At 36.7% G+C, this 27,603-nt stretch overlaps 1 protein-coding gene across 5 annotated transcripts in view; it reads left to right on the plus strand.

Moving 5' to 3' along the window:
- The window catches only part of PSMD14 (proteasome 26S subunit, non-ATPase 14), a 110,886-nt gene extending 84,463 nt beyond the window's left edge, over positions 1-26,423 (plus strand). For 3 of the 5 annotated variants that reach the window (XM_062187326.1, XM_062187331.1, XM_062187337.1), the window contains 5 exons: positions 1,094-1,201; positions 5,930-6,004; positions 11,741-11,866; positions 23,600-23,662; positions 26,017-26,423. In XM_062187326.1, coding sequence (XP_062043310.1) covers positions 1,094-1,201; positions 5,930-6,004; positions 11,741-11,866; positions 23,600-23,662; positions 26,017-26,115 — 471 coding nt within the window. In that variant the 3' untranslated portion in view covers positions 26,116-26,423. The remainder of the gene's footprint in view (positions 1-1,093; positions 1,202-5,929; positions 6,005-11,740; positions 11,867-23,599; positions 23,663-26,016) is intronic. The other 2 variants (XM_062187350.1, XM_062187343.1) reach the window with 2 other exon arrangements.
- The last annotated feature ends 1,180 nt before the right edge of the window (positions 26,424-27,603 follow it).

A 27,603-nucleotide genomic window follows, 5' to 3' on the forward strand; every position in this document is an offset into this window, starting at 1 on the left:
TTTATATACAGAAGATCGATTCAGTATGTAATTAGTAAAGCCTAAACAATAATTATATGAATAAGAATAAATCTAGTTGATAGTAGCCTTTAAAATATTGATGAATCTCAGTTGCTCAGCACTTTAAAGGTCAAATCTAAATGTACTATATTGTTTTGCTTTAAGATACTTTTATGTGGCAAATGTATTGACTTAAATTCCCCTAAAGAGTCAATCTGTCTTGAAGACATATGCGTTCACATAAAACTTTACAGTTTTGAAAGCTTTATAACAAGTTCCTCTATCTCCATTATATTAAACATAATCAAGACAGCAATAGGATACTATGTGGTACTTGTTAATCTAATAAATAAGAGCTAACAGTGTTATATCATGAAAGAATTTGCATGAAGTCTTTCTGTACAGACTAAAAGATGATGCCTGTTGTTGCTTCTTTACTGTGAACCTAGGGCCATTCTATACCATATTCCTGGCTTAAAGCATGAATGACCTTGGTTTTCTTATATTGTGCCTCCTATGCTTGACAGTGGCTTGGACTTTTAAGGCCATCAGGCAAGGTATAACGTCTTTCATAGTCACAAGAAGTAAAAGGTATCTGACTAGAAGAGAAGATGTGGGCAAGTGCCTTGCTGGCTGTAATTTTGTTGTCATTTCAAGTACTGTAGTGGTATAATTGATGTGACAGGGCTGGGCTTTGAATGTGGTCCCTTAGCTTGTGCTCACTTTCAGTTTTAGTTTTTCTGTCATTCATTTTGATTAGGTAAAATTTAGGTGACAAACATATGCATGCCAATGAAGGTGGTTTGGTGTAAAGTTTAGAATTGACATATTTCAATAAGAAAGATGCAAAGTTAATATTTTTCTTTATTGCTTCATGGAAATTGCAATAATTGATGTCACCTTACATTACAAGATGGAGGTTGGTGTGCTGATGGCACCATCAGCAGGAGGTTCTTTTTTATTAATATTATAATTAAATGATTTTCTGGAAATAGGCCAGAAACAGATGCAAGTTGATCATACCTTGTCTACTATTGCTTGGTATCATCATTTGCTTTTATAAAAGAATTGACTTGACTCTTTGCTTTTACAGGTTGTTATTGATGCCTTCAGATTGATCAATGCTAATATGATGGTCTTAGGACATGAACCAAGACAAACAACTTCAAATCTGGGTCACTTGAACAAGCCATCTATCCAGGTAATGCCTGTATTTGATAATGTATTAACTCTTACATTTTAAAAACCTGCTATGCATAGTCATTTTAAGGCCTAATTCATAGTATTTTAATTGGCTTGCAGTTAATTTTTCCTGTGTTTTAAAAGAGAAGTATGGAAATATTGCAAAAGTTATATCTGCTCAAATGAAATTATTTTTGGTGGGGTCTTTTTATTTGCATACCCAATTTTGAGAACACTCTTTTTGGGAGCATAGTAGAGCCTTTATCTTCAGAATACCTTGACTTAGCATGGTTAGCATTATAGAAAACGACCAATAAGAGTTTCATGTGGAGGGCATTGGCTGTCATCATCAATTAGTTAGGAGACATTTCTCAGAGTAGGAAATAAGGGGGAAAAAGTGTTTATATATATGTGTGTGTGTGTGTTTAAAAGATTTATTTATTTATTTGAAAGGCAGTTAGAGAGAGGCAGAGGCAGAGAGAGAGAGAGAGATCTTCTGTCTGCTGGTTCACTCCCCAAATGGCTGCAACAGCTGGAGCTAGGCCAATCCAAAGCCAGGATACAGGAGCTTCTTACAGGTCTCCCACATGTGTGCAGGGGCCCAAGCACTTGGGCCATCTTCCACTGCTTTCCCCAGCCATATCAGAGAGCTGGATGGGAAGTGGAACAGCCAGGACTTGAACCTGTGCCCATATGAGATGCCAGCACTGCAGGCAGCAGCAATACCCTCCGTGCCCCAGCGAAGGACCAAGTGTTGTGTATTTTAAGAGGGCCTCAGAAACAATTCCATAAAAGTACTTAAACTTTTCTTCCTTTTTTATATAATCCCCATTGATTTTTTAAAGATCTATTTATTTATTTCAAAGGCAGAGTTACAGAGAGAGAGACAGAGAAGGCGAGAGGGAGAGAGAAATCTTCCGTCTGGTGGTTTGCTCCCCACATGGCTGCAATGGCCAGGGTGGGGCCAGGCTAAAGCCAGGCACAAGGAGCTTCTTCATGTCTCCCGTGTGAGTGCAGGGGCCCAAACACTTGAGCCATCCTACACTGCTTTCCCAGGCACATTAGCAGGGAGCTGGATTGGAAATGGAGCAGCTGGGCCTGGAACCTGCACTCATATGGGATGCTGGTATCACAGGCGGTCGCTTAACCTGGAATGCCACAACACCAGTCCTTCTAATCCCCATCTTTAAGATAAATTCTATAAAGTGCATCTATACATTTTTTGTGAGAGCTTATATCTTGTTTTTTCTAATGATATTAAGTGCCATTTTTTGCATTATTGGTGTTTGGACACTTAATATCCTCTTGAGTGATCAGTGTTTTCTTTGTATCATTCACATGCCTCATTGTTTTAATACAAATCTTTGTCTACAAAGATTATTGTAAATGTGTTTTTGAATGAACCACAGCCAGTGCCTATATAGTTAATTACTTCTCTGAAGATTAATTAAAAAGACAATAATACCATGTTTGGTTAAACAGAACACATAAGATAATGTTATTGCTCCTCCTCTTCTGAAACCTTGCTGTGTTATAAGGTGGTTGTCTTTTGGGAGTAATGGCTTTGACAATTAATCATGTTTAATCCTTGGTTACATTTTGATAACTTCATACTTTAAAATGCTTCACTTTGAGGCAGTCACTCATCTGAAATGTTCATCAAAATGAGAAGTTTTTGTTTCAAAGGATTGACGTGTATTATTTTTGAAAAAATTTTTTACAAGTAAGGGAAAACTGAAGAATATAATGAGTATGAAATAAGCTACCAGTGATTTTGATTGGGCCCAGACAAGCCCATACTTGCATGTTCCAAGAGAATATATTATTGGACCTGTTTAGCCTGTGATAATGACCTTTCTTATAAATCCCCATAGCATCATACTGCTTCATTATTTTTTGCAAAAGGTTAAGTAGCATCTCACTATCCAAGATCATTGTGATTTCTACATAGAATGTTTCTGCCAGAAGTTTTTACTAATTGCAAGTCAACAGCCACCTGTTGCAGATTTTTTTTTAAATTAAAGCACTGGTTTTTAACCTTATAATTTGAGTATAATCCATATTAAAATTATTTCTTTCTGCACCAGTCCAGTTTTTATTTTTTAATCATACTTTGTCATTTATAATTTTAGGTAAATTATGAAATGGTTTCCAAAACTAAGTTAAATAGCCTGAAATATAACAACTATTGCATCATTATTTTTCCTTTAATTTTAGTTTATTTTGCCTTCCAGTTTGAATCTGTAAATATATTTGTTGTCATAGTTTATATAGTGCCCATCAAAATGACATCTATCTAGGTGCTGCTTTACAGTTTTAAGAGAATTTCAATACTAAACCTCACAAATGGGATCAATCCAAAAAGTGACAGAACAAAGCATCATCCTGAAACACATTAATAAACTTGGTCATGTTCAGTCTTCCTACCACATGAACCCAAAAACACATGGCCACTTTACTTAGTATTTGAGGTGAATGCACTGGTGGTACACAGCAGGTGAGTAATTGAAATTAGAAGACTGCTTGAGGATATCATTTGATTTAACCTTAGATTTGTTTTATTATCATTGTACTGGCCAAGCTTTCATGCTGTGTTAGTTTTCTTACTTTTATCTAAATGTAATTGAAAATCAAGTAAATAGTACCTTCCAATACCAAGATGGCTATTTTGGCATTACAATTCATTTCTAAAATGTAGGCACATCCATGGGCCCATTGGCTGGCTTCTGTATATATTTACCACAGCTGTTATTAGTTTTGTGACCACCATGAAGAATTGTACCATTAGTACATTGCCCAAATATGCTTGGATGAGGGGACATCCAGCCCAGGCTCCACTCTCTAGCCAGACTGTGTGCATAAAGATGAGTGCATATTAAGAGAGACTGTGATTAGTTCAGTTTTTTTTTTTTCATCTGTAGCATTGTTATGAATTGAAATGTAATTCACTGCTCCTGATTCAGTACTCAATAATCATTGAAATGGATAAACATTTAATAGATGCCAAAATGATTTAATTTCATGTAAAATTAAAATAAATTTAAAATAAACCACTGCTCCTTTGGGGATTTCATAGCTCAGTTTTGTGGCAGACATTAGGAATATAAGAATGGATTGTATCATATATATCTAAAATGTTTAATATTTGTTGGAGTGTTTTTTTTGCTAGCAAAGCTTAACAATAAGGTTATGCTTTGTTTTCATTCTGACCCTTAAACTAAGAATTAAGAATAGACTTAAACTAAGAATTTCCTGATGTGTATTATAGCATAGTGTATCAGAAACATGGGTTATAGAGTTAGAATGATCTGGTTCAAATCCCTGGCTCAGTCTTTTACTATTTACAAACTGGAACAGATTAAGATTTGTGGAATTTTCCTCCTCTGTCAAAATACAGTACTTTATTGGATTGTTGTGAAGATTAGAAGATGTGATATCTAAAGCAGATGCTAGGTGCTCAGTAAATGTTCACTTTAACACCTACTTGGTACAAGTCCATTAGTTGAGAGTGGTGGTTTTAGTTTCATCTTTGGATTCCTGAGAGTTAACCCCAAAGCCTTTTTCATTTTTATACTTGTTTAAAATGTTTCTGAGGTGTTTTTCTGTATGGTTTTGTCTTACTAGGTGCAAAAAGAGAGTCCTGTATGTCCATCAGATTATCATCCTGAACCTCATTTGAGCCCCTGTTGCTAAAGTTATATACTTGGGCAATTGTGAATTGATTCCAGCACATCTGGGGTTATTGTTTCTTGACAAAACCATGCCATTAGCTTAAGTTTTTATTATGTTGGCCTGTTTACCTTGGAGATTGAGTGCAGTGGAAAATAAAGATCTGGTTAATGAGGTTGCACATCACTGGAAAAGAGCATGAACTAGATGGATCCAGTAAAGAACAAGCTCCACATTGTTAATTTGGAGACACGAGGACACAATTATTTCAATCTATCAAAACTGAATTAGTTAATTTCCATTTTTGGGAAAACACCTAATGTGGGTGAAGAAATTAGCATTGTTGTAGCTTTTAGGCTTTTCTATTGAAATACCGAAGAGCCCCCTACATATCATAAAATCAATCTCAATAAATTTCAAATAGTTTTTTAATCTGTCACTTAGATTATGATGAAATCAAACCTTGTCTCTGACTGCAAGGCTACTCAGACTATTTAATTTATACTTCTCTATAGCTTGCTTTGAAGAATGTGTAGCCTATTCCTCTAAACCTTCTAAACCTGTAGTTGAGAAAAGTATTTTAGTTTCATCTTTGTTTAAGATAAATTGCTTGGGGCTGGCGCTGTGGCACAGTAGGTTAATCCTCCACCTGCAGCGCCACCATCCCATATGGGCGCGGGTTCTAGCCTGGGCTGCTCTGCTTCTGATCCAGCTCTCTGCTGTGGTCTGGGAAAGCAGTAGAAGATGGCCCAAGCACTTGGGCCCCTGCACCCGTGTGGGAGACCCAGAGGAAACTCCAGGCTCCTGGCTTTGGATCGGCTCAGCTCTGTCCGTTACGGCCAATTCGGAGTGAAACAGCTGATGAAAGACCTTTCCCTCTTTCCCTCTCACTGTCTGTAACTCTACCTCTCAAACAAATGCATAAAATCTTTAAAAAAAAAAAAAAAAAAGATAAATTGCTTTTTTAAAAAAGAGAATGGCAAAGGTATTTGTGTGCAGGATATATTAACATTTTCAAGTATTTGTATTTTATTAGGTGAAAATATTAATGTGTTCTTTTTAAAATTTATTTGTATAGGCATTAATTCATGGACTAAACAGACATTATTACTCCATTACTATTAACTATCGGAAAAATGAACTGGAACAGAAGGTAAGCTTAAATTTTTGTCTTAGAAGAAAAAATATTTCTTAAACCATCTAAACAGTTATCTGATATTATTATTTAAACCTGAATTGTTGATCTCCTTTGATATTTCCATATATTTTTCCTTCCTGATGAGTAGCAGCATATAATAAAGGAATATTTTATTGAACGTATTGAAAGACCTATTACCTTATTTTACCTTTTCTGCTAAAGTGGGAGAGGAAGTAAGAAATATTCAACATTCCAGTGTGGTTTTATGATAAGTTATAAAAATATCCTAGTTCTGTGGCATTTTTCTGATTAATTTATCTTCCCTAAGAAACTGGTCTTTTATAATTAAATGATTGAATATATAGTTTTCCAAATTTGATAGGAATAAGTTGTAACTATAGTACTTTTAAAAAACAGACCAAGAGCCGGCACCGCGGCTCACTAGGCTAATCCTCCGCCTTGCGGCGCCGGCACACCGGGTTCTAGTCCCGGTCGGGGCACCGATCCTGTCCTGGTTGCCCCTCTTCCAGGTCAGCTCTCTGCTGTGGCCAGGGAGTGCAGTGGAGGATGGCCCAATTTCTTGGGCCCTGCACCCCATGGGAGACCAGGATAAGCACCTGGCTCCTGCCATTGGAACAGCGCAGCGCGCCTACCGCGGCGGCCATTGGAGGGTGAACCAATGGCAAAAAGGAAGACCTTTCTCTCTGTCTCCCTCTACTGTCCACTCTGCCTGTCCAAAAAAAAAAAAACAGACCAAGGCAGGCATTTGGCCTAGTAGTTAAGATGCTAGTTAGGGCCCTTGCATCCCATAACTGAGTTCTGGGTTTGAGTCCCAGCTGTGTTCCAAATTCCAGCAACCTAATATAGACTCTGTAGCTGAGTCCTTGTCACCTATATGGAAGACCTGAGTTGAGTTCCTTTGAGTTGAGTTCCTGGCTCCCAGCATCATCCTGGCCTGGCACTGACTATTGCAGACACTTAGGGAATGAACCAGTAGATGAGATTGCTGTTTGTCTCTCTGACTCACACACACACATGTACACACAAAACATAAAATAAAAGCATACTATGTTTACCTAGGATAAACTAAAGATGAGTCAAAGGAAAACCATTTAGAGTTTTTAGAATTCTTCATCTGATCTAGATTTTTATTCCTTTCTATACCAGGTAGTTTTCATATTGGATGACTTTTTAAAAATATGTAGCTTCTTGGTGGATTCATATTTTATTTATTTCTATTATTTAAGGATTATTTCCAGTTTAATTATTTTCTTAGCTAATGCTGAATATTTCATTCTGCCTATTTTTTAAGAAGTTAAATCTGAACACTTTTTCCCCTTTATTACTTTAATTAGTCATATGCTGAATTAGTTTGTTGTATTTCTCTCTGGGAAAGACTTAAAATTAAAAAAAAATGCTGAGTTTCTATTGTTAACCAACAAATTGGTTATTGTATTTGCTCTCAAATCCAAATATGGTAAGTAATCAGTTGCAAACACCACCGTTATTACTAGTTGAAATTTTTCACAAAGATGCCTAAGAAGGGAATTCTGGTATATATGGCTAGTGGGAAATTGGTCTCTCCTTACCTACTCTGTCTAAATTAGATCACTTATAGCCTATTGAGCCATGGTGCCGGCCATAAATCTGTTTTAAGAGGTCAGAGCACCTATAGACTCACCTTAAAGGGCACACAGGTGCTTGAGCATGGTGATGAGGCAGAGTGCGGGTCTATCTTCCAGCTGCTGGAGTTTCCTTTTTCCATGATACATTTAGTTGAATTCTTGAAATACATTTTCAGCACTTAATTTTATCTAGTGTGAGTACGGGCTATGAAAGAGTACTAGTCTGAGACAAAGTGAAAAACATTTATTCAGAGTTACCTATTTATCCATCCTGTAAACTTAGCCATCATCCTTGGCATGAAAAACACATATGGGATGTGGTCATATCAGGTTAAGATGCCACCTGGTGTGCCAGTATCCCATATTAGGGTGCCTGCATTTAAGTCCCACCTCCACACCCTTTCCAGCTCCCTGCTAATGTACCTCTGGGAGACAGCAAATGATGGCTCAAGTACTTGGGTCCCTGCCACTCACATGGGAGACCTAGATGGAGTTCCTGGCTCCTGGCTTGGGCCTGGCCCAGCCCTAGGTGTTGCAGATATTTGGGGGAGTTAACTAGCAGATGGAAGATCTCTGTCTCTCAGTCATTCTGCCATTCAAATAAATAAAAATAAACATATATATGTATATGTGTGTGTGCATGTACACACATGCACGTGCACACTAAAAAATTTAGAGAAAATAGAATTTTTAAAAGTTTATTTTGATGAGGCTAGCACTGTAGCATAGTGAGTAAAGCTGCCACCTGCAGTAGTGTCATCTCATATGGGCACCATTTCAAGTCCTGGCTGCTTCATTTCTGATCCAGCTCCTGGCTATAGCCTGGGAAAGCAATGGAAGGTGGCTGAAGTGCTTGAGCCCCTGCACTCACGTGGGAGACCCAGAAGAAGCTCCAGGCTCCTGGCTTCAGATTGGCCCAGCTCCAGCCACTGTGGTCATTTGGGGTGTGAATCAAAGGATAGAAGACCTCTCTTTCTGGCCGGCGCCGTGGCTCAACAGGCTAATCCTCCGCCTAGCGGCACCGGCACACCGGGTTCTAGTCCTGGTAGGGGCGCCGGATTCTGTCCCGGTTACCCCTCTTCCAGGCCAGCTCTCTGCTGTGGCCTGGGAGTGCAGTGGAGGAGGGCCCAAGTGCTTAGGCCCTGCACCCCATGGGAGACCAGAATAAGCACCTGGCTCCTGCCATCGGATCAGCGCAGTGCGCCGGCCGCGGCGGCCATTGGAGGGTGAACTAACGGAAAAGGAAGACCTTTCTCTCTGTCTCTCTCTCTCTCTCACTGTCCACTCTGCCTGTCAAAAAAGAAAAAAGGAAAAAAGAAGACCTCTCTTTCTCTCTCTCTCTCTCTCTTTCTCTCTCTCTCTCTTTCTCTCTTTCTCTCTCCCTTTGCCTCACTCTGCCTTTCAAATAAATTAATTAATTTTTTAAAAAGTTTATTTTGGTAAAAAAATCTTTGAAATTCATGCATATAAGTATATATAAACAGATTCATTAATTAGTGTTATTTATGTTCTTATTTTTTTAAAAAATTTAGTTTCAAGATCTAATTGGCTTTTTTTTTTTTTAAGATTTTATTTTATTTATTTATTTGAGAGAGTTACAGACAGAGACAGGGAGAGATAGAGAGGTCTTCCATCCACTGGTTCCCTATCCAAATGGCTGCAGTGGCCAGAGCTGGGTCAGTCCGAAGCCAGGAGCCTGAAGCTTCTTCCAGGTATCTTACATGGGAGCAGGGACTCAAGCACTTGGGCTATCTTCCACTGCTTTCTCAGGCCATAGCAGAGAGCGGGATTGGAAGAGAAGTAGCTGGGACATGAACTGGCACCCATATGGGATGCTGTTGCCACAGGCGGAGGCTTAGCATGCTAAGTTGCAGCAGCGACCCCCGTATTTATGTTCTTAACAGCTGAGTTCAGCTGTTTTCTTGGTAACAAAAGCCCTGTCTTTATCTTTATGCTGGCAACCTATGTATTTAACCCAAGTCCTTACCTGAAAGTTCCAGTGGAATCCTAGACAGGCATGGTAGGGATATCCTGATGCTCCATGGGAAGTTTTCTTTGCTTTATGAAAAATTTTTAAAAAGCATTTTTTTTATTTAAAGGCAAAGACAGAGATCTTTGATTCGCTGGTTCACTCCCCAGATACCTACAACATGTGGGGTTGGGCTAAGCTGAAGGAATCCAGAATTCAGTCTGGGTCTCCCACCTGGATGGCAGGGATACAAAAATTAAGCCATCAGCTGCTGTCTCCCAGTGTACATGTTAGCAGGAAGTTAGATCTGAATCAGAGGTGGGACTTAAACCCACGCACTTCCATACTGGATGTGGTCTTCTTGATTGCTTTACCAAATACCTGACCCTCTTTATTTTCTTTTGAAGTGCTAAAGAAATCTAATTCTCAACATTCAATTTTAGGTAACTTGATAGCATAGTTAGTTGCAGCTGCATCAAAATGACCCAAGGATCTGTTTTATAGACCAGTATCAGTGGAGAGTAGGGTAGCAGTCAAAGAAATTACAGTCACCCAGATTTTCTAATCTTTTATGTACTGTTCTTATCCCTGGGGCCCATAGCAAGGGAATGAGGAGCATCAGTTCTTAAAGAGCCACATAGATGATTTATGAGCTTATTTTCCAGCATCAGATAAACTTAGTACCACAAATAGCTTCAAAATTCTAAACAAGTAGGGTGATTTTTCCAAACTAAATGTATACATTTCCAAGTACATTTCGGGTTCCCTTGGTTCACGGATCTCATTTACAGTGTACTGGTTCTAGAGACAGCCTTGTGATCAAGCAGTTAAAAGACACTCATGCCCCAAATCAGAGTGCCTGGATTCAACTCCTGGCTCTGGCTCCTGGTTACAGCTTCTGCCAGTGCATACCTTGAGAGTCAGCAGTGATAGCTCATACAGTAATTGGGTTGCTATCACCCACAAAGGTGACCTGGTTTGAATTCCTGGTTCTTGGCTTTGGCCCTGGACCAGCCCTAGCTTTTGTGGGCATTTAGGAAGTAGACCAGTATATGGGCTCTCTCTCTCTTAGCCTCTCAGAAAAATAAATAAAGTAAAATTTTAGAAGAATTGTGTTTGAGGGATAGACATCATAACACCATGGTTTAAGCTGTTGCTTGAATTCCTGGTTCCTGACTTCCATTGTTTACTGCATTTCGGAGGATTTGAGCCAGTGGATGGAAGATCTCTGTCCCTCTCTTTTTCTGTCTCTGTGTGTATGCGTCACTCTTCTTTTCAAATAAATTACATAAAACTTAAAGAATATAAACTTGATGGGTGGATGTTTGGCATAGCAGTTAAGATACCACTTAGGATGCCTGCATCCCATATCAGTACATGGGTTCTAGTCTAGCTCTGCTTTCAATTCCGCTTTCTTGCTTATGCACACCCTGGGAAGCAACAGATGATGGCTGAAGTAGTTGGTTCTCTGGCTCCTGCTTTCTCCATGGCTGAGCCCTGACTGTTGTGGGCATTTGGGGAGTGAAGCAACAGATGGAAGATCTTTATCTGCCTCCACATTAATTAAAAATTGAGGAATATAGAGTTGAAAACTTAGAACTTCCAAGAATATATACTTAGAGTCCAATTGGAGAAACATTGTACTAAAGTATTTAGCTTTAAGATCACTTACTTGGGCCCAGGGTTGTGGTGCACTGGGCTAAACTGCCGCCTGCAATGCCAGCATCCCATATGGGCACTGATTTGAGTCCTGGCCTGGCTCCACTTCCAATTCAACTCCCTGCTAATGTTCCTGGGAAAGCAGCAGCAGATGAACCAAGTGCTTGGGCCTCTGCACCCTCATGGTAGACATAGATGAAAATCCTGGCTTCAGCCTGGCCAACAATTTATCTATAAGGAAGAGAGGAAGCTAAGTCATGAAAAGATGAGATTAGCCTGTTAGGGAGAAAGACAGCAAATGCACAGGCCATGGAATTAGCATACTCCTTTGGTTATATTACAAATTTAGGAGAATTCTAATTGGAGTTTCTTTGAATTAATCAAGCTGAGTTTAAATTAATTAATTCTACTAGTCTTTTGTGAAGTTTTTTTTCTTATGACAAGTGAAGGGAATTCCTCAAGGCAGGAAATAATTAACTTTTTCTTCATATTTTTTAGATGTTGCTCAATTTGCATAAGAAGAGTTGGATGGAAGGTCTAACACTTCAGGACTACAGTGAACATTGTAAACATAATGAATCAGTGGTAAAAGAGATGTTGGAATTAGCCAAGAATTACAATAAGGTAAAAATTACTTCCAGCAGTAGTTTTTTATAGTCTTTGGAATATGTATGGTTAGATGCCAAGCATTGTATAAATACAAATAATTAAAACATATAGAAATCTGTTTTGTGGATCAGTTAGGAAATATTTGCTTTCAGGCTTAGGCCATGGCCTCTTAGAACTACTCACCTCTGCCATAGTTTAAAAGAAGCCATACACAACATGTGAATGAGCAAATGTAGCTATGTTGTGTTAAAACAGACCACTTCACAGTTTTAGCCTGTGGGCTGTAAAGTTTTCAATTGTAGACCATTTAATATAGTTCCACATCTGAAGCTTCTTTTTTTTTTCCTGGAAGGGAAGAGGAGCAAGGCAAATGTATACAACAGCAGCAGTATTTAATACTTGCTGCATATAATTTATTTTATGAACTTCTCTGTTTTCCATTTCATAAGTATTTATTGAAAACCCCCTATGTACCAGGCACTGGGAAAGTGGTAAAAAGAAAGCCATACAAGAACTTTGTTCTTGAGGAATTTACTTTCTGCTAAGGGAAACAGAAGGTAACCAAGTAAATACAACATAAGACATTGTGATTGTGCTATGAGAAAACTAAACAGGATGATGTAAAGAAGAGTAACTAGGGGAGACCGTTTTTATTGAGGATGTTAAAAGTTGTATTTTTCCAGATCTCCTGAAAATGTTTATAGTGTGTTAAACATATGTAGTCATGATAATGCTTTTGTTCATAGATTTATGTTCTACTACAGTTTTAAAATTTTGAAAATATTTGAGATGTGACTAACTGGTTGTATTAGCTAACAAGAGCTACCATTACAAACTACCATAAACTTGGTGGCTTACAATAGGAATATGTTCTCTCACTTCTAGAGATTGAATACCCATAATCCAGGTAGGTCAGGCATTTGGCACAATGGTTGGGATGCAGCATCCCATATTTTAGTGCCTGGGTTCAAGTCCCAGTTCCTCTGCTTTTGAACCAGCTTCCTGCTAATGAACACCCAGGAGGCAGTATCGATGGCTCAAATTCTTGGTCCTTGCCACCCATGTGGAAGACACAGTTCCCAGCTTCGGCCTACCCCAGCTGCAGGCATTTGAGGAGTAATCCAGTAAATGGAAGGCCTTTTACTATCTCTGTCCTTCTTGCTCTCTCTGCCTTTAAATGCACTTTTTAAAAAATTAAAGCAAATGTTGACAGGGCTGTGCTCCCTCTGAAGCTTTTAGTGAAAGTCCTGCTCGCTTTTTCCAGCTTCTGGTCCCAAGTATTCTTTGGCTTGTAACAGCATAACTCCTGTCTTTACCCAGGATTGGGATTCCAGCATATCTCTTGGCAACACAATTTAACCTACATATGTGTTTTCCAACTTTTTGGCTGAAACACACATCAGAGATATGATATACCTAGGACTTGACTTTAGAAGGAAAATTTCAAGAAGGACTATTGTAAGAGGAGACTTGAAATGGGGATCTCTGTATGAGGAGCTTGCTATTATCCAGATACAAGGTACTAAGTGTCTGGATTACTGTAGTGGCATTGAGTATGGAGGCATCAATAGGCAGATAATGCAGAATATTGGTTGGATAGATGAAATATCAAAGATTAATTCAACAGATGGATATTGTGGCTCATCTGTAACCACATCATAATGCTTGTTCAGCCAGAGCTGTGCCGATCCAAAGCTAGGAGCCAGGAGCTTCTTCTGGGTCTCCCACGCAGCTGCAGGGGCTCAAGGACTTGGGCCATTTTCTACTGCTTTCCCAAGCCATAGTTGAGAGCTGAATTGGAAGTGGAGCAGCTGGGTCTCGAACCAGCGCCCATATGGGATGCCAGCACTTCAGACCAGGGCATCAGTCCACTGCACCAGAGCACCGGCCCCAAAAGTTGAGTTTTAAACAAGCATTTAGAAATTTGGGTTAAAAATTAATAGAAAGGACTAGAGCTCAAGATTTTAGATTTATACTTAAAATTTATATTGGTGATTATACCAGAAAGATATAGATACAGTGTTTTAACTAGAAATCTTCATCAGCACTAGGTTGTAGAGAAAATATTTCTATCTTTCTACTATATGCTTCTGTGGAAATTAAATAGAAAGAAATGGTTTATCATATTTATAAGTTAACCTTTTATAAATAAAGAACTTATGACATTATTCCACAGACTATAGAAATGGTTTTCATTTCTGTGTAACATTACACATTTAAGTAAATTTATGTTGGTACCACTGCCAGGAAATAACTTATTTATGGTTGCTGCTGCCCATCCACAGAAGTTTTTCCTATTTTACAGTTTTAAAAAATCTCTGTAGTACTCAAAAACTTGTAAGGTTTGGTTATAAAATGAAAACAATGTGTAAGCTGTGATATGAGAGAGTCCAAATTTGGGAATGTAATTCCCTCTATGATTGAAAGAAATGTGGTGGATTTTTTTTAGTAACACTTAAAATATAAAAAGACCATACTACCAATTCTTTATAGTATTCTTTTTAATTGGGTGATGTGTTAAACTAAGGTAATTATGTTAGATGCCAGTTAGGTCCTAAAGTGAAAGAAGGTTAGAAAATAATTTTAAAAATCCTGTGTCCCAAATTTTCAATATCAAAAAGTTTGCACAGAAATTTTGCTTCATTATTAGTCTGTTGATTTGTCTAATTTCCAAACAACAACACCCACAGCTCTGTTATTCCAAACTTCTTTTTATTCCTGCTGAAATGCATCTTTTTAAAAATTTTGATAATATTTGATTATAATATTGTGCCAATGAAAAATGAATTGCATTTGAAGAACAGCATAGAAACTAAAAATTTACACTGCTTTCTTGTATATAGTGTTATAAATTCTGACATCGGACAGTTTACTTTTCTGGGGAAAATATTGACCTATTTAATAACCTGAAAGTTAGTTTGAATATTTCTATTATAGAACTGTATATAAGTAAATGCATGATTGCATTTGGTTTGTGCAGTAGCTATATTATGTAGGAGTCTTTTTGTGCTAGTGCAATAAGATAAGAAAATGTAAATATTGGGGAAAACAGGCTAGTAATAATTATTTAAACATGATAAGATATGTTTGCAAACAGAAGTACAAGAGAATAAGCTAGAAAGCTGTTAGAACTGTTACAATCAAGAAATGTATAGATGGTAAAAATGATAATATATTGGGCAAAAGAGTTGGAAAATTCACTGGAGAAAAACACAAATGACATGTAAACATGAAAAAGTTCCAACCTTATTAAGTAATCAAAGAAAATTTAAAATAGCAAGTAGAAATATCTTTTTCCTTTTAAATGCAAAGAGAAGTTTTAGGAAAATGCACTACTAATGGGAAAGTAAAATTGATTGGAAGCCATCTTTCTATTTCATGTTTTGGCTTATGATAAACTTTAATTTTTTTTCTTAAGGGCCCAAAGGTTGACTGGCCTATTCTGCTGATCTGAGTTGGACTGGTTCATGACTCTGCTGACGTTGGCTGGTTTTTCCCAAATCTGAGTTCTCAGCTGAGACAGGATGATTTGGCTTTGTTTTTTGAAGCCCCTCACATCTGTCTAGCCGGCTAGCCCTGGCTTATCAGCATAGTAATAGCACAGGTCCTCCTGAGGTTCACATGACACAGTATTACCTTTGACACATTCTGTTGTCTGAAATCAGTCATAAGGCCAGTCCAGATTTGAATGTGGTGGAATATACCCTGCTGCTTTTTTTTTTTTAAAGATTTATTTATTTGAAGTCAGAGATACAGAAAGAAAAGGAGATATATACAGAGAGAGATCTTCCATTTGCTGGTTCACTCTCCAGATGGTTGCTATATGGTCAGGCCTGGGCCATTCCAAAGCTAGGAGCCAGAAGCTTCATCCAGGTCTCCCATGTGGATGGTAGGGGCCCAAACACTTGGGCCATCTTCAGGCCATTAGCAGGGAGCTGGATCTGAAGTGGAAAACTGGGACTTGAAACAACCCCACACCTGACTTCGTTGCCAAGTCATATTACAAAGGACACGTTTGAAGAAAGGGGCTATATTTGTAATAAACAGACTATAGTTTTCGATATAGGTGTTCAGTATCTTGTGAATTTAAATCCGTATATCTCTTTAAACTGACTTGTTCTCTATGTATTTAAGAGAGAAAGAACAAGTGAGAAAGAGAGCATTCCCATCTACTGCCCACAATGGCCAGGTGGAAGGGTACTCCATTCGTGTCTCCCACATGTGTTACAGGAACCCAATTTATTTGAGTCTTTACTGCTGCCTCTCAGGGTCTACGCTAACAGGAGGCTGAAATCAGTAGCTGGAATCAGAAGTCAAGCCCACACTCTATTATAGATGCAAACCCAAATCAGGCCACACACTTATATGAGACATAGGCATCCTAACTAACATCTTAACAGCTTGATCAATACCTGCCCACAGTATACTCTTTTTGAAGAGTTTATCACAAACACTAAAATTTGCCAAGAATTATCAGAGAAATACCTACAATCTGCTGTTAGATGTAAAAAGTTAAATTGCATAGCAATATGAAACAAAAAAACCCCTATTTCCTTCCCTCCCTTGTCCCAAAAATATGTCTCTATCTCACATATAATCAAATTATATTGTTAGCAGTGTCATTTTTAAGGTGGGAAATAGGGGAATTCTATACCTACTATATAACTCCTACATTATTTTTTGTTATTAACTTAAAATAACAGTGGTTTAAGTAAGGAAAAGTTATGTCTTTTATGCTTCAAGGTCAAGATGAAACTTCAGAGTCATCAGAGAACCCAAGTTCCTTTTTGCTCTACTTTTCTTTTATGGCTTCTCCATCCCATCTAAATTTGACCCATGAGGAAGAAAAGGAAGGGTATTTCCTTTTCAGGATCCTTCTGAAGTTCCATCTACCACTTCTGAGTATATTTCATTGGCGGAACTAGACAGGTAAACCTAGTTGTGAGAAAGGCTCTGTGATGTGATCTTTTAGTGGGAAGTATTGTTGCCTTTAGTAAAATCAGGATTATGTGACAAAAGAAGGGGAAGATGTATATTGAGTAGACAAGTAGCAGACTCCGCCATAGAAATTTTTCTTTAACAAACTGAGCCCCATTTTTCTTTTCTACATACACAAGAGCTTCATTTTACATCCCTATTTTTTTAAATTATATTTTAGAATTGGATTCCCTGTAAGATTTTTGTTAAGGGTCTATGCTCTTCAGGGTCATTTAATTAATCATGAATTTATACTTAAGATGTATCATTGAAAAATGATGATTTTCCTACCTTCCATGAATGTTACTTTGGGGTCTAGCAAGGTAGGACTTTGTTTAAGTCATCATTTCATTGCTTTTGCCTGTAAGGGTAGAGGCAAGTTATCCTCTCTGAATCTCATTTGCTTATCTCTAAAGTCAGTTCATTAAGGATTGTGAATAATATCTGTGAAGCATCTGTAAGTGTTCAATAAAATGGTTATAACCACTTCTGTTGTCATCAGTATTAACCTCAATACCTACCTACCACATGTAGTCAGTAAGTCACTGTACTAAAATAATTCTTGAGTTCAGGAGCTTCTTTGCATCAACACTGCCACTGTCCTACTTGCTAACTAGTCTTCTAGCATCTATGGTCTTTCCCTCTCAGATCTGTTTTCCATACTATGGAATGTTTTTTTAAAAATGCAAGTTAGTCATGCAGCAAAGGAAACTATTAGAGAGAAGAGATGAGCTATAGAATGGGAGAAAATATTTGCAAGTCAAGTATATAGATGGGATCTAACATATAGAGTATGTAAAGCACTCTTAAAATTCATCATCTAAGGACAACCCAATACAAAAGTGGGCAAAGACTTAGATATTTTGCTAAAGAAAAAATGCAAATGGCCCACAAGCACATAGAAAAGTTCAGTCAGCATCATTAGTCTTTAGGTAGGACAGTGCAGGTCAAAACCACAATGAGATACCCCTTCATACCTACTAAGGTGGCTATAATCAAAATAATAGAAAGTGCAACTTGTGTTGCTCAGGGCATGGGGAAACTGGAACCTGTCTGTGTTGCTGATGGGAATATAAAATGGTGCAGCCACTGTTGAAAAGAGTTTGGTGATTCCTCCAAAAGTTAAACATAGAATTACCATATTACCTAGCAATTCCACTCCTACATATATGCCCCAAAGAATTAAAAACTGTTATTCAAACACAAATTCGTACAGGAATGCTCATAGCAGTACTGTTGACAATTGTCTATCAGTAAATGAAAGGATAAACAAATCATGATATACACATACAATGGAGCATTATTCACTCATAAAAAGGAGTAAAGTACTGATACATTCTACAACATGGGTGGACTCTGGAACATTATGATAAGTGAAAAAAGTCAAACACAAAAGATCCTAATATATATAACCATTTATATGGAATATCCAGAATAGGTAAATCCAAAGAGAAAGAAGCAAATTAGTGGTTACCAGGGATTTGAGCAAGAGGGGGATGGGGAGTAACAGCTTAATGGATACCAGGTTTCCCTTTAGGGTCCTGAAATATTTTGAATTGTATATATATAATATAAATGTTTTGAATTATATTTATAATATAAATGTTTTGAATTATATATATAACTATATATATATATATATATAATACATTACAAGGTATATTTATTTTGAAAGGCAGAGAGGGAGAGACAGAGAGATCTTCTAACCACTGGTTCACTCCCCAAATGGCCTCAGTGGCTAGCGCCAGACCAGGCCAAAGCCAGGAGCCAGGAGCTTCCTCTGGGTCTCCCATGTAGGTGGCAGGGGTCCAAGCATTTTGGGCCATCTTCCGCTACTTTCCCAGGCATATTAACCAGGAGCTGGATCAGAAGTGGACAGTGGGACTAGAATCAGTACTCTAGTATGGGATGCTGGCATTGAAAGTGGCCACTTAAACTGTTGTACCACAGCAAAAGCTCACTTCCCTTTACTTCTGGTTCTCCCAACTCTTCGGTATCTACCACTTTGCTGCCTTTGCTATAAGCGGTCTAAAGATTAAGACTTTGCCACTTTGTTCTTCTGTTTTTATACCTTAAAAAAAAGTCTGGTTTTTCATGGGTTAGCCATGCTAACAACTTTGGAATTTCTTTCTTTGCTCCCACTTGAAATGTATTCCTGTTTTCCCAGCTCTTCAAATGATACTGTCATGAGTGACCAGTGTTGTCTGCCCTTCTTGCTACTTCTTTAGAAAAATCCCTCTGCCAGTTTGGTTGTCAGTGGCACATTTTCCTAGGTATCATGTAGGCTTGAAACTTTGGATTCATCTCTTCGTCTCCCACAGCCAGTTAGTTCCAGGATCTTTTTCTTTTCCTGTTACCACTAAGTACCAAATGATGGGTTCTTCCTTAGTGAATTCTGCCTACTCTTTGCTCCCTTTCCCTAGGCAATCCACAAGGAGAAGTTAGGTACACTTACTCCTCCCCCATATATATATATGTGTGTGTGTGTGTGTGTGTATATATATATATATATATACATATACATACATATATACATATATATATTTAAGATTTATTTTATTTATGTGAAAGAATTAGAGAGAGGGAGAAACAGAGTCGTTTTCCATCCACTGGTTCATTCCCCAGATGGCTGCAATGGCCAGGGCTGTGCAAGGCCAAAGCAAGGAGCCCGGAGCTTCTTCCAGATCTCCCACATGGATGCAGGGGCCCAAGCACTTTGGCACTCTGTTGCTTTCCCAGGTGCACTAACAGGGAGCTGGATCAGAAGTGGAGCAGCCAAGACTAACCAGCGCCCATCTTGTGATGTCAGCATTGCAGACATCTGCTATGCCACAACACGGCCCACATTTACTTACCTTTATGTCATCATCATTCTTTGTGCACATTCCCATTTTGTATGTTTATGCTGCATTATATTTGAGATTTACAAGCAAGTGAAGCTCAGATGCAAATTTCTTGAGAGCAAGAAGAATTTGAAAAATTCCTTTTGTGATAGAAGTATTGCTGGAATGAATATAACTGAAGATAATGGTGCCTAATTTCTTCATCGGTAAAGGGTAGATTACTTCACTAAGATGTTGTAAGGATTCTGTAAATAAGTATTTGTAAAAAAAAGAAATAATGTTTATTAGTGACAATATTCTTCATAATCAAGCCTTATTCCTGTTCAGATCATTCTCTAGTTGTGTCATGTTTGTTAATGTTGCTTTCCCAAGTATGTTACCTCCATCACCCATAGTGTTGTTTTGAGCTATATGTAGTCATTATAAAAAATGAACATAAAATTCACAAAAGCAGTAAAATACTTGTCTTGAAATCCACTAACAGTTGTATAGATACTGTTTAATGGTGAAGACTTAACATGTGCCATTTTAGCAGTTTGCACTTTATTTCATAAAAAGGTTGCTGTGTTGATGGTGTTAGAAAGCATATGCTTTTTTGTTTTTTAAGGATTTATTTATTTACAGAGAGGGAGAGACAGAGGCGGGGGGGGGGGGAGAAAGAGAGGGAGAGAGAGAGAGAAAGAGAGAGAGGTCTTCTATCCGCTGGTTCACTCCCCAATTGGCCACAATGGCCAGCGCTGCACTGATCCGAAGCCAGGAGCCAGGAGCTTCCTCTAGGTCTCCTATGCGAGAGCAGGGACCCAAGGACTTGGGCCATCTTCCACTGCTTTCTCAGGCCATAGCAGAGAGCTGGATTGGAACTGGAGCAGCAGGGTCTTGAACCCGGTGCTCATATAGGATGCCGGCATTGCAGACAGCTGCTTTACCTGCTATGCCACAGTGTCAGCCAGAAAGCATGTGCTTTTAACAGAGTTAATATATAAATGGGCAAAAAAGAAATGCAAATAATAATCAGAAAAATATGAATGGAATAGAGCATATCATATCAAGCAAAGGTTAAAGGAATAAAAAAAAAAAAGACATTGGCATGGTTCTAAATGTGTTCTGATAGTTCAGGAAAGCTGAGTCCATTGGAATTGATCTGGTGGGAATCCTTGAAAGAGTGTTATTAAGTGCCAAGAATCTAATTACTGTTTGTTAAAGGATAAATGAAATGATGGAATTGAGTCACAAATTTTCATTTTAGAAACTTGACCATTAGCAAAAATAAAAAAAAAGTGAGAATGTGGTTAGTGGGTTTAGTAAGAGTCTCTTTAAAATAAGGGGTACATCTGAGGGGATTATGATCACATTACAGACCAAATTCCAAGAATTTCTTAGAACTGTACAGACCGTGCATGATGGGATAGCCATCTGGGGGTCTTTGTTGATAAACTGTTAAAAACGTTTCTAGTGTGAATAGCCACAAACATTTTCAGTGCTTTTTTGTTGGTTGAGTAAACCGAAGAGCATGAATGCAAAAGCAAAATTTGAAGCCAAATCACAGAAGTTGCCATAAACACAGAAGTTCCCTAGTGAGGACACTGCCTGTGCCTGAATTTCATTTGTTTCTGCTGCTACCATTTCTTATTTTTCCCTGGTGACTAGCCAGATTAGAACTGTGAATGAAGACAAACTGATCTTGCCCAGATGGTAGATGAGATAGGTAACTTAGGTAGATAGAGAAAATATTTAGGAGTTTGAAGTAACGATCTGGTCTATCTTAGAATGGAAGAGATGTGCTTACTCTTTTGTCGTGGGGGTTTACAACCTTAGTCTATGCCTAAATCTACAGCTGCTCCTCATTTCCCAGATGGTATCTATGGCTGGGAGTACTTTTTACCATCTGCACTTCTCGAAGAGTTTGTGAACTCTCTCTTTTAATTATTGGGAATGGAAAAACTAATTGAAGTGGTTAAATGATGTAAAAGTTTTTTAAAATTTGAGCTAGAGCTTTTTACACTCCATTTAGCCTTTCAAATAACATTAGTACTTTAAATGCTTCTTGACCTTCATCTTTGTGTATCTGTCATCTTTGATATTTGCAATAATCCAAAATAACTCCCTAATAATGATTTTGAATGTGGATTGGTATTGTGAGCCAAATTCCAAAACTCTTGCCTCCTTCCAATACTGTAGTAAGTACTGTTGTTGGCATGTGCATAGAACACTGAATGGATATGGAGTACAAACTTATGTGACTTGTTTCATTCATTTAATATGCTGCTAAGTCGATATAATGTCACAATTTATAAAAGTAATTTAAAAAGACAGATTCTTAATGTGTTGTCAGTGTTTCCATTTATGTAAAACATCTAATAGGGGAGAAGCAATTTCCAAGTTAGAAAATACCTTTATAACTAGCTGAGAATAATAGAATGACATCTGACTCTGAAAATGAACATATTCTCTGTCTAGGGAATTCTAGATTTGGGATGTTACTGACTTTTATTTTTCCTTCTTTCAGGTTTATGAGTCATAAATATATTTTCTAATGATATGTTGTAAATAAGTATCTTCTAATAGTCAGTAGATACAATACTTATTCACCATCTTTTCACTTTAAGCAGGTTCTGCTGGAGAAAATTCTCCAGATAGTTTGTCCATTTATAAAATTAGACACTTGCCATCTTTGCTCATTTTCAAGTTCTCTGTTTACAAAACTATTAAGAAGGTGTGAAATGCAGCCAAACTTCCCAGTTTATGGGAAATGTCTGATGATTGCATTTCCTACATGTTCATTGTTCACACATGAAGAAATTTGGCAGCTGTGAGATTATTAAGTTTGGAGTATCCAAATCTAACCCTCACTGGGATTTTGATTTCCTGCTTTCTGTCTCCTTTTTTAACTACCTTGTGTAAATGCTGTGGTGACATTGCTTAATGGTGGTAATCCTTAACTTTTCTGTTTTCCATTTATATCAAATGCTATGAATGAATCATAGACCAGGAGTTCACCTACTACAGAGTCCTGTCTTCAGTACATAAACAACTCAGACTGTTAAGGAAAGGTTCCCAAAATTTGAAATTCTTATTAATAAAGAGGTTTTTGTGTTGGTGCCATTACTGGAGAAAAGGATAGTGGTGGGGGCTAATCTAAATGTAATTATTTCAGAATTGCTCTGCTAGAAAGTTTATGATCATATACATAAGAGTTTGAAATGTTCTGAAAGTAGTAAAAATTACTTACATATATTATTTTGGTTGATACAATCTTGATTTTCAATTCAAGTAATTATTTTGATGTTTAACACTGATAATTACTTTTATTTCCACTTGGTTTTTAAAGATTCCTCATTTGAAATAGTGAACTTTTTTTCTGGCTTACATGTATTTTAGAGATTTAAAGATGTGAAGAAAGATTAAGTTGTGATTAGTTTAGTGGATTGTAAGTTGGCAGCTCCTTTGATCCTTATCCTTGGTGTTACTGATAGTTAAATAGGTACTGAATGCATATTGGTATTGGCAGGGAAAAAAAAAATGGGAGGAGACGAAGAAATGGGAAGTTGGGGTAGAACTACTGTGAAAGTAGGAAGACAGAACAGAACTAGTTAGTACCACAGTGCCGTTAGTATGCTACCCTCAGATGCTTACATCACCTCAGTTCCCAAATGATTTAATAACAGTTTCCAGATGGTTAACAGTATCATCTAGTGATCTGAATCAATATCTTCAATATTTTTTACATACCTTTGTTACATATCTCAAAATGATACTGTTAATTCTCTGAATGTTATTCTGAAGATAAGCAAAATTTTTGTTCGATAAGTTCTGTAAATAAAAGGTTCTTTGAATGAAAACTATGATCACCATTATCTTTAATGTTTATTCTGCAGTGGAGAAAGTAAATTTAGAATTTGAAACTCTGTCCTTTGTGTTTCATTCACAGGCTGTAGAAGAAGAAGATAAGATGACACCTGAACAGCTGGCAATAAAGAATGTTGGCAAGCAGGTGAGGTATACTGTGATAGGTTATGCAGCTGCATAATAACCTGCTCTTGTAGAATTAAAGCTGTTTTAGGGCCTATTTGATTTTTTTCCTGGGTAGTCACTGTATTTTTTCTTCTGTCATGTAAATGCGATACTAATTTTAAAGGTCACTGAATTTATTTATGTCAAATTCTGTTTGCCATCTATGGAGAGGTAAATCACAAATCTAATTATACCTATAAGATCCAATCTTTAGTGAAAATAATTTACTAGAAATAAATTAGGATACTTGAAGGATATTGAGTTAATTTTTCAAGTATTATTTTTAATATAGATCAAATAAGAATGGTAAATATATTCCATATGTAATAGTCCTTTAAAAATTATACACTTTGTAAATATGTAGGAAATGTACCTGAGAAAGCTTAGAGGCCTATTTGGCTAAACTAAGTGAAGAGAAAGGGTTTTAAGCATTTGTTCTTGTACTCTTCTAAGATGAAAAATATATTTTAATCCCTATTATTTGAGGGGGGAGTTACACACTAACCAATTAAAGGAATCTACAGATTAATTAGACTGTTTTTTAAAGAATGTTGATTACATTTTTTTCATTTCATGGAACATGGTTATCATATTGCTGATGTTGGCAGAATCTTGATATTTCAGATGCAAGACACTAAGCTGTCTTTGCTTTCAGCCATCCTACCATATGCTCTGATCCCATCACATCTCACAAGCTATGTAGGTTTGGGCCAGGACCATTCTTGGATGGGAAATCTCTAAGAATCACCCAGCTGCCACAAGAAGTAATGTAGATAACTGATAAACGAGTTACCAATTCACTATAAAACCAATTACTTCAACAGAATGGTAGGGCAAAGGTCTGAATTTATCATATAGCATAAATAAGGCTATTAAATCTCGTTGCATTCTGAATATTGTAATTTAAAAACAAGTACCCACTCCAAAAAAAAAATGAAATATAGTTCATCTTATTTTCTCATTTTATGATATCATCTTTGTTGCCTTTTTCCACTACTTATTTGAATGCAATGTATAATATTAGGTTGCCACTTTGGAGCCTTATCCTGCATCTGAATTCAGGAACTACCTCTTGAATAAATTACTGCCTAAGGCTATAGTTTCTCAATATACATTTTAACAGCAAATAAAAGAGCTAAAATTAAAAGTAAACTAAAAAATGTATAATCACTTTTCAAAGTGTAATAATAAGTACCCCACTGGTTTGGCCTATTGTGTGACAAAAGCAAAACTGTCTATAATGAAATCAAACTACATATTTTTTCCCTGCCATTATTTCCCAATTTCTTTCACCTAAAATGCCCTAAAGCTTATTTTCTGAAATATAATAAGGTTGTGATCTAGTTACTTGAAATTATTTGCAGCATGCTATATCTCTGCATTGCTTAAAGAAATCAACATTGAAATTATAGGTTAAAAAAGCTCAGCTAAGAAATAATTTCTGTGGTAAACATTTGTTTAAAGTTAGGAGTCTTTGGCATTTTATCAATATTCATAATAAAAAATGATTTAAGGCTTTTTATTATATACAGTATATATCCTTTATTTTAAAGCTTTCAAATTTAACTGAACTAATTCACTCTGCTTTAAATATAAATATAAATTAAGTATTTTAAATTCCTTTATTACAATGCATTTTAAGCCCTGTTTTCAATGCAATCTATTTCAAAAATAGATTTGATCAGGCTTAAGATACAGATTACACCTATATAATTATCTATGATACATTTTTGTTGCACTGCATAAAACATTTATTCTTTAACACTTTAGAATAAATCCAAATTGTATGTAAAAATTTTAACCATTGATAGTGACTTTTGATCTGCAAATAATTCCTGAATCATTTAAAAGACTACTCTTAAAAATATTGAAATTACAGATTTCTGATTTTTACCAAGATGTAGAAGTAATGGGAATTCACACTGAACTATTGATATGTCATCTTTGAATATAAGAACCCCTCAGACATTCAAAATATCTGAATGGCAAAGAATGCACACACATTCCCAGGCATGTATATGCACACATACAATCACTCTTCAAAAATCAAATGATGGTGAACTGTATAGAATTCCTTGTTACTCTTTATAAAAATTTCTGGTATACAGAGTTAAGTCATAGTCATTCAGTCTTTGATTTTATTTTTTAATTAGCTAGTTAACTTTTTAACAGATTTAGTGATCCTAAGACTGTTATAGTATATTGGGAAAGTTGAATTGTAAAATACTTGTAAATATATAAATTAAGGACTACCTTTCTTTACTAGTTTCATTAGCTACTGAAAAAAAAATCTTAATTTGCCAATAACATAGTTCTTTTTTCTTTTTCTTTTAGGACCCCAAGCGTCATTTGGAGGAACATGTGGATGTACTTATGACTTCAAATATTGTCCAGTGTTTAGCAGCTATGTTGGATACTGTTGTATTTAAATAAAGCAACACCAAAAGCTATTAGTGATACTTTCAATGTATATTCCTCTGTTGTTCCTAATGCTCAAAATCAAGGGACCTCTGAAGGTGTATTTGGTTAAGTGTAAGACATCTGGCATCATTCGCAGCAGTATAACACCTTCCGTCTTGGTTGTGCAATTACTTCTGTTTCTTTAGTCAGGGTCTTTGCAGATTCCAAAGTTGTACAAGAATACATCAAAGTGGACAAATTTTGTTAAGATCCCATTTAATATTTGAAAAAATCAGTAGCGCAAATATATTTTGATTGTTGCTTACAAAATAAAATACATTTACAATCTATGTCTCCTGAGGTCTTTTGGCACTGGATGGAATTGACAGACTAACATTTGACAGTGTTCTGGAAATCTCATACAGATATGTTTCCCTTTACATTTACAAACCTTACAAATCATAAAACATGAATATAATAACAAAACTTCACAGATGTAAAATAATTGCCATTAATAAGTGGCTACTGTGTCAGTAACCCAGAAAAAAATGCTGACATATTTTATTAAAAACATATCTCACAAGCTAATACTATATACTCAGTATCTTGTTAAAAATATTGTACTTTCAGGATTTCCAAGGAGTACATTGAAGAAGAAAGTCTAATTTAGACTTTATCGTGTTTTAAGAGTCCATTCCACCAATGGTTTTGAGACTGTTTGGGACTAGACTTTCATCGAAGCCAGAGAAGTTATAAAATGTCTTCAAAGCAAAATGAAAAGAGTAGCCATAGTGTGAATTTAATGTCACGAGCTTATAAGTAATAATTTCTGTTACTATTTGCTCTCGTCTTTCCCAAACTAATTTAGAAGTACGCAGTTTTCTGATAGAGAAAACAAATTGACTAATGGCAATTTTCATAGATGACGTTTTTTACAACCTACTTCCAACTATGTCCAATGAAAACTGACCCTGATAATACTCATGGTACAGCACCATTCTGGGTACACCAAAGAGTCAGGCAAAAGATACAGAGATAGACTGAGGTTTAATTCTAGTCCATGTACCCTTCCTTCTGAAAATAGGCTGAGAATACTTCTAAGGCTTTATTAAAGGACAGTTTTCAGACAGAACCTACTAGAGTTATTATGAATGCTTTGGTAGGCTACATTACTGTCCTATTTGAACAATTCTAGGCTCTTACTGGTTGCCTAATGAAGTATCCAGAAACTGAAAATGGAAATGGCTTAAATTCCCAGTACGTTTCAGTGTCTTTTTGGAAGAATAAGAGGTGTTCTGAGCATTTCTTGCTTGTCCTGTTGTTTCCTCTTTTAGATATAGTGATAGTATATGTTATATAGGACATGTAATATATACCATTTTAAGTATTGGGATTATATCTAACCATCTAAAATTAAAATATAAGTGGAAATTAGTGTAAGTTTTCCTGTTGCCTAATACAATCTTATGTGCAGACTTTTGGGATATGTGGTATTTTCCCGTACAGGTAAAAGATATATAA

Source organism: Lepus europaeus, chromosome 1 (genome assembly GCF_033115175.1).
Source record: "Lepus europaeus isolate LE1 chromosome 1, mLepTim1.pri, whole genome shotgun sequence".
Lineage (NCBI taxonomy): Eukaryota > Metazoa > Chordata > Mammalia > Lagomorpha > Leporidae > Lepus > Lepus europaeus.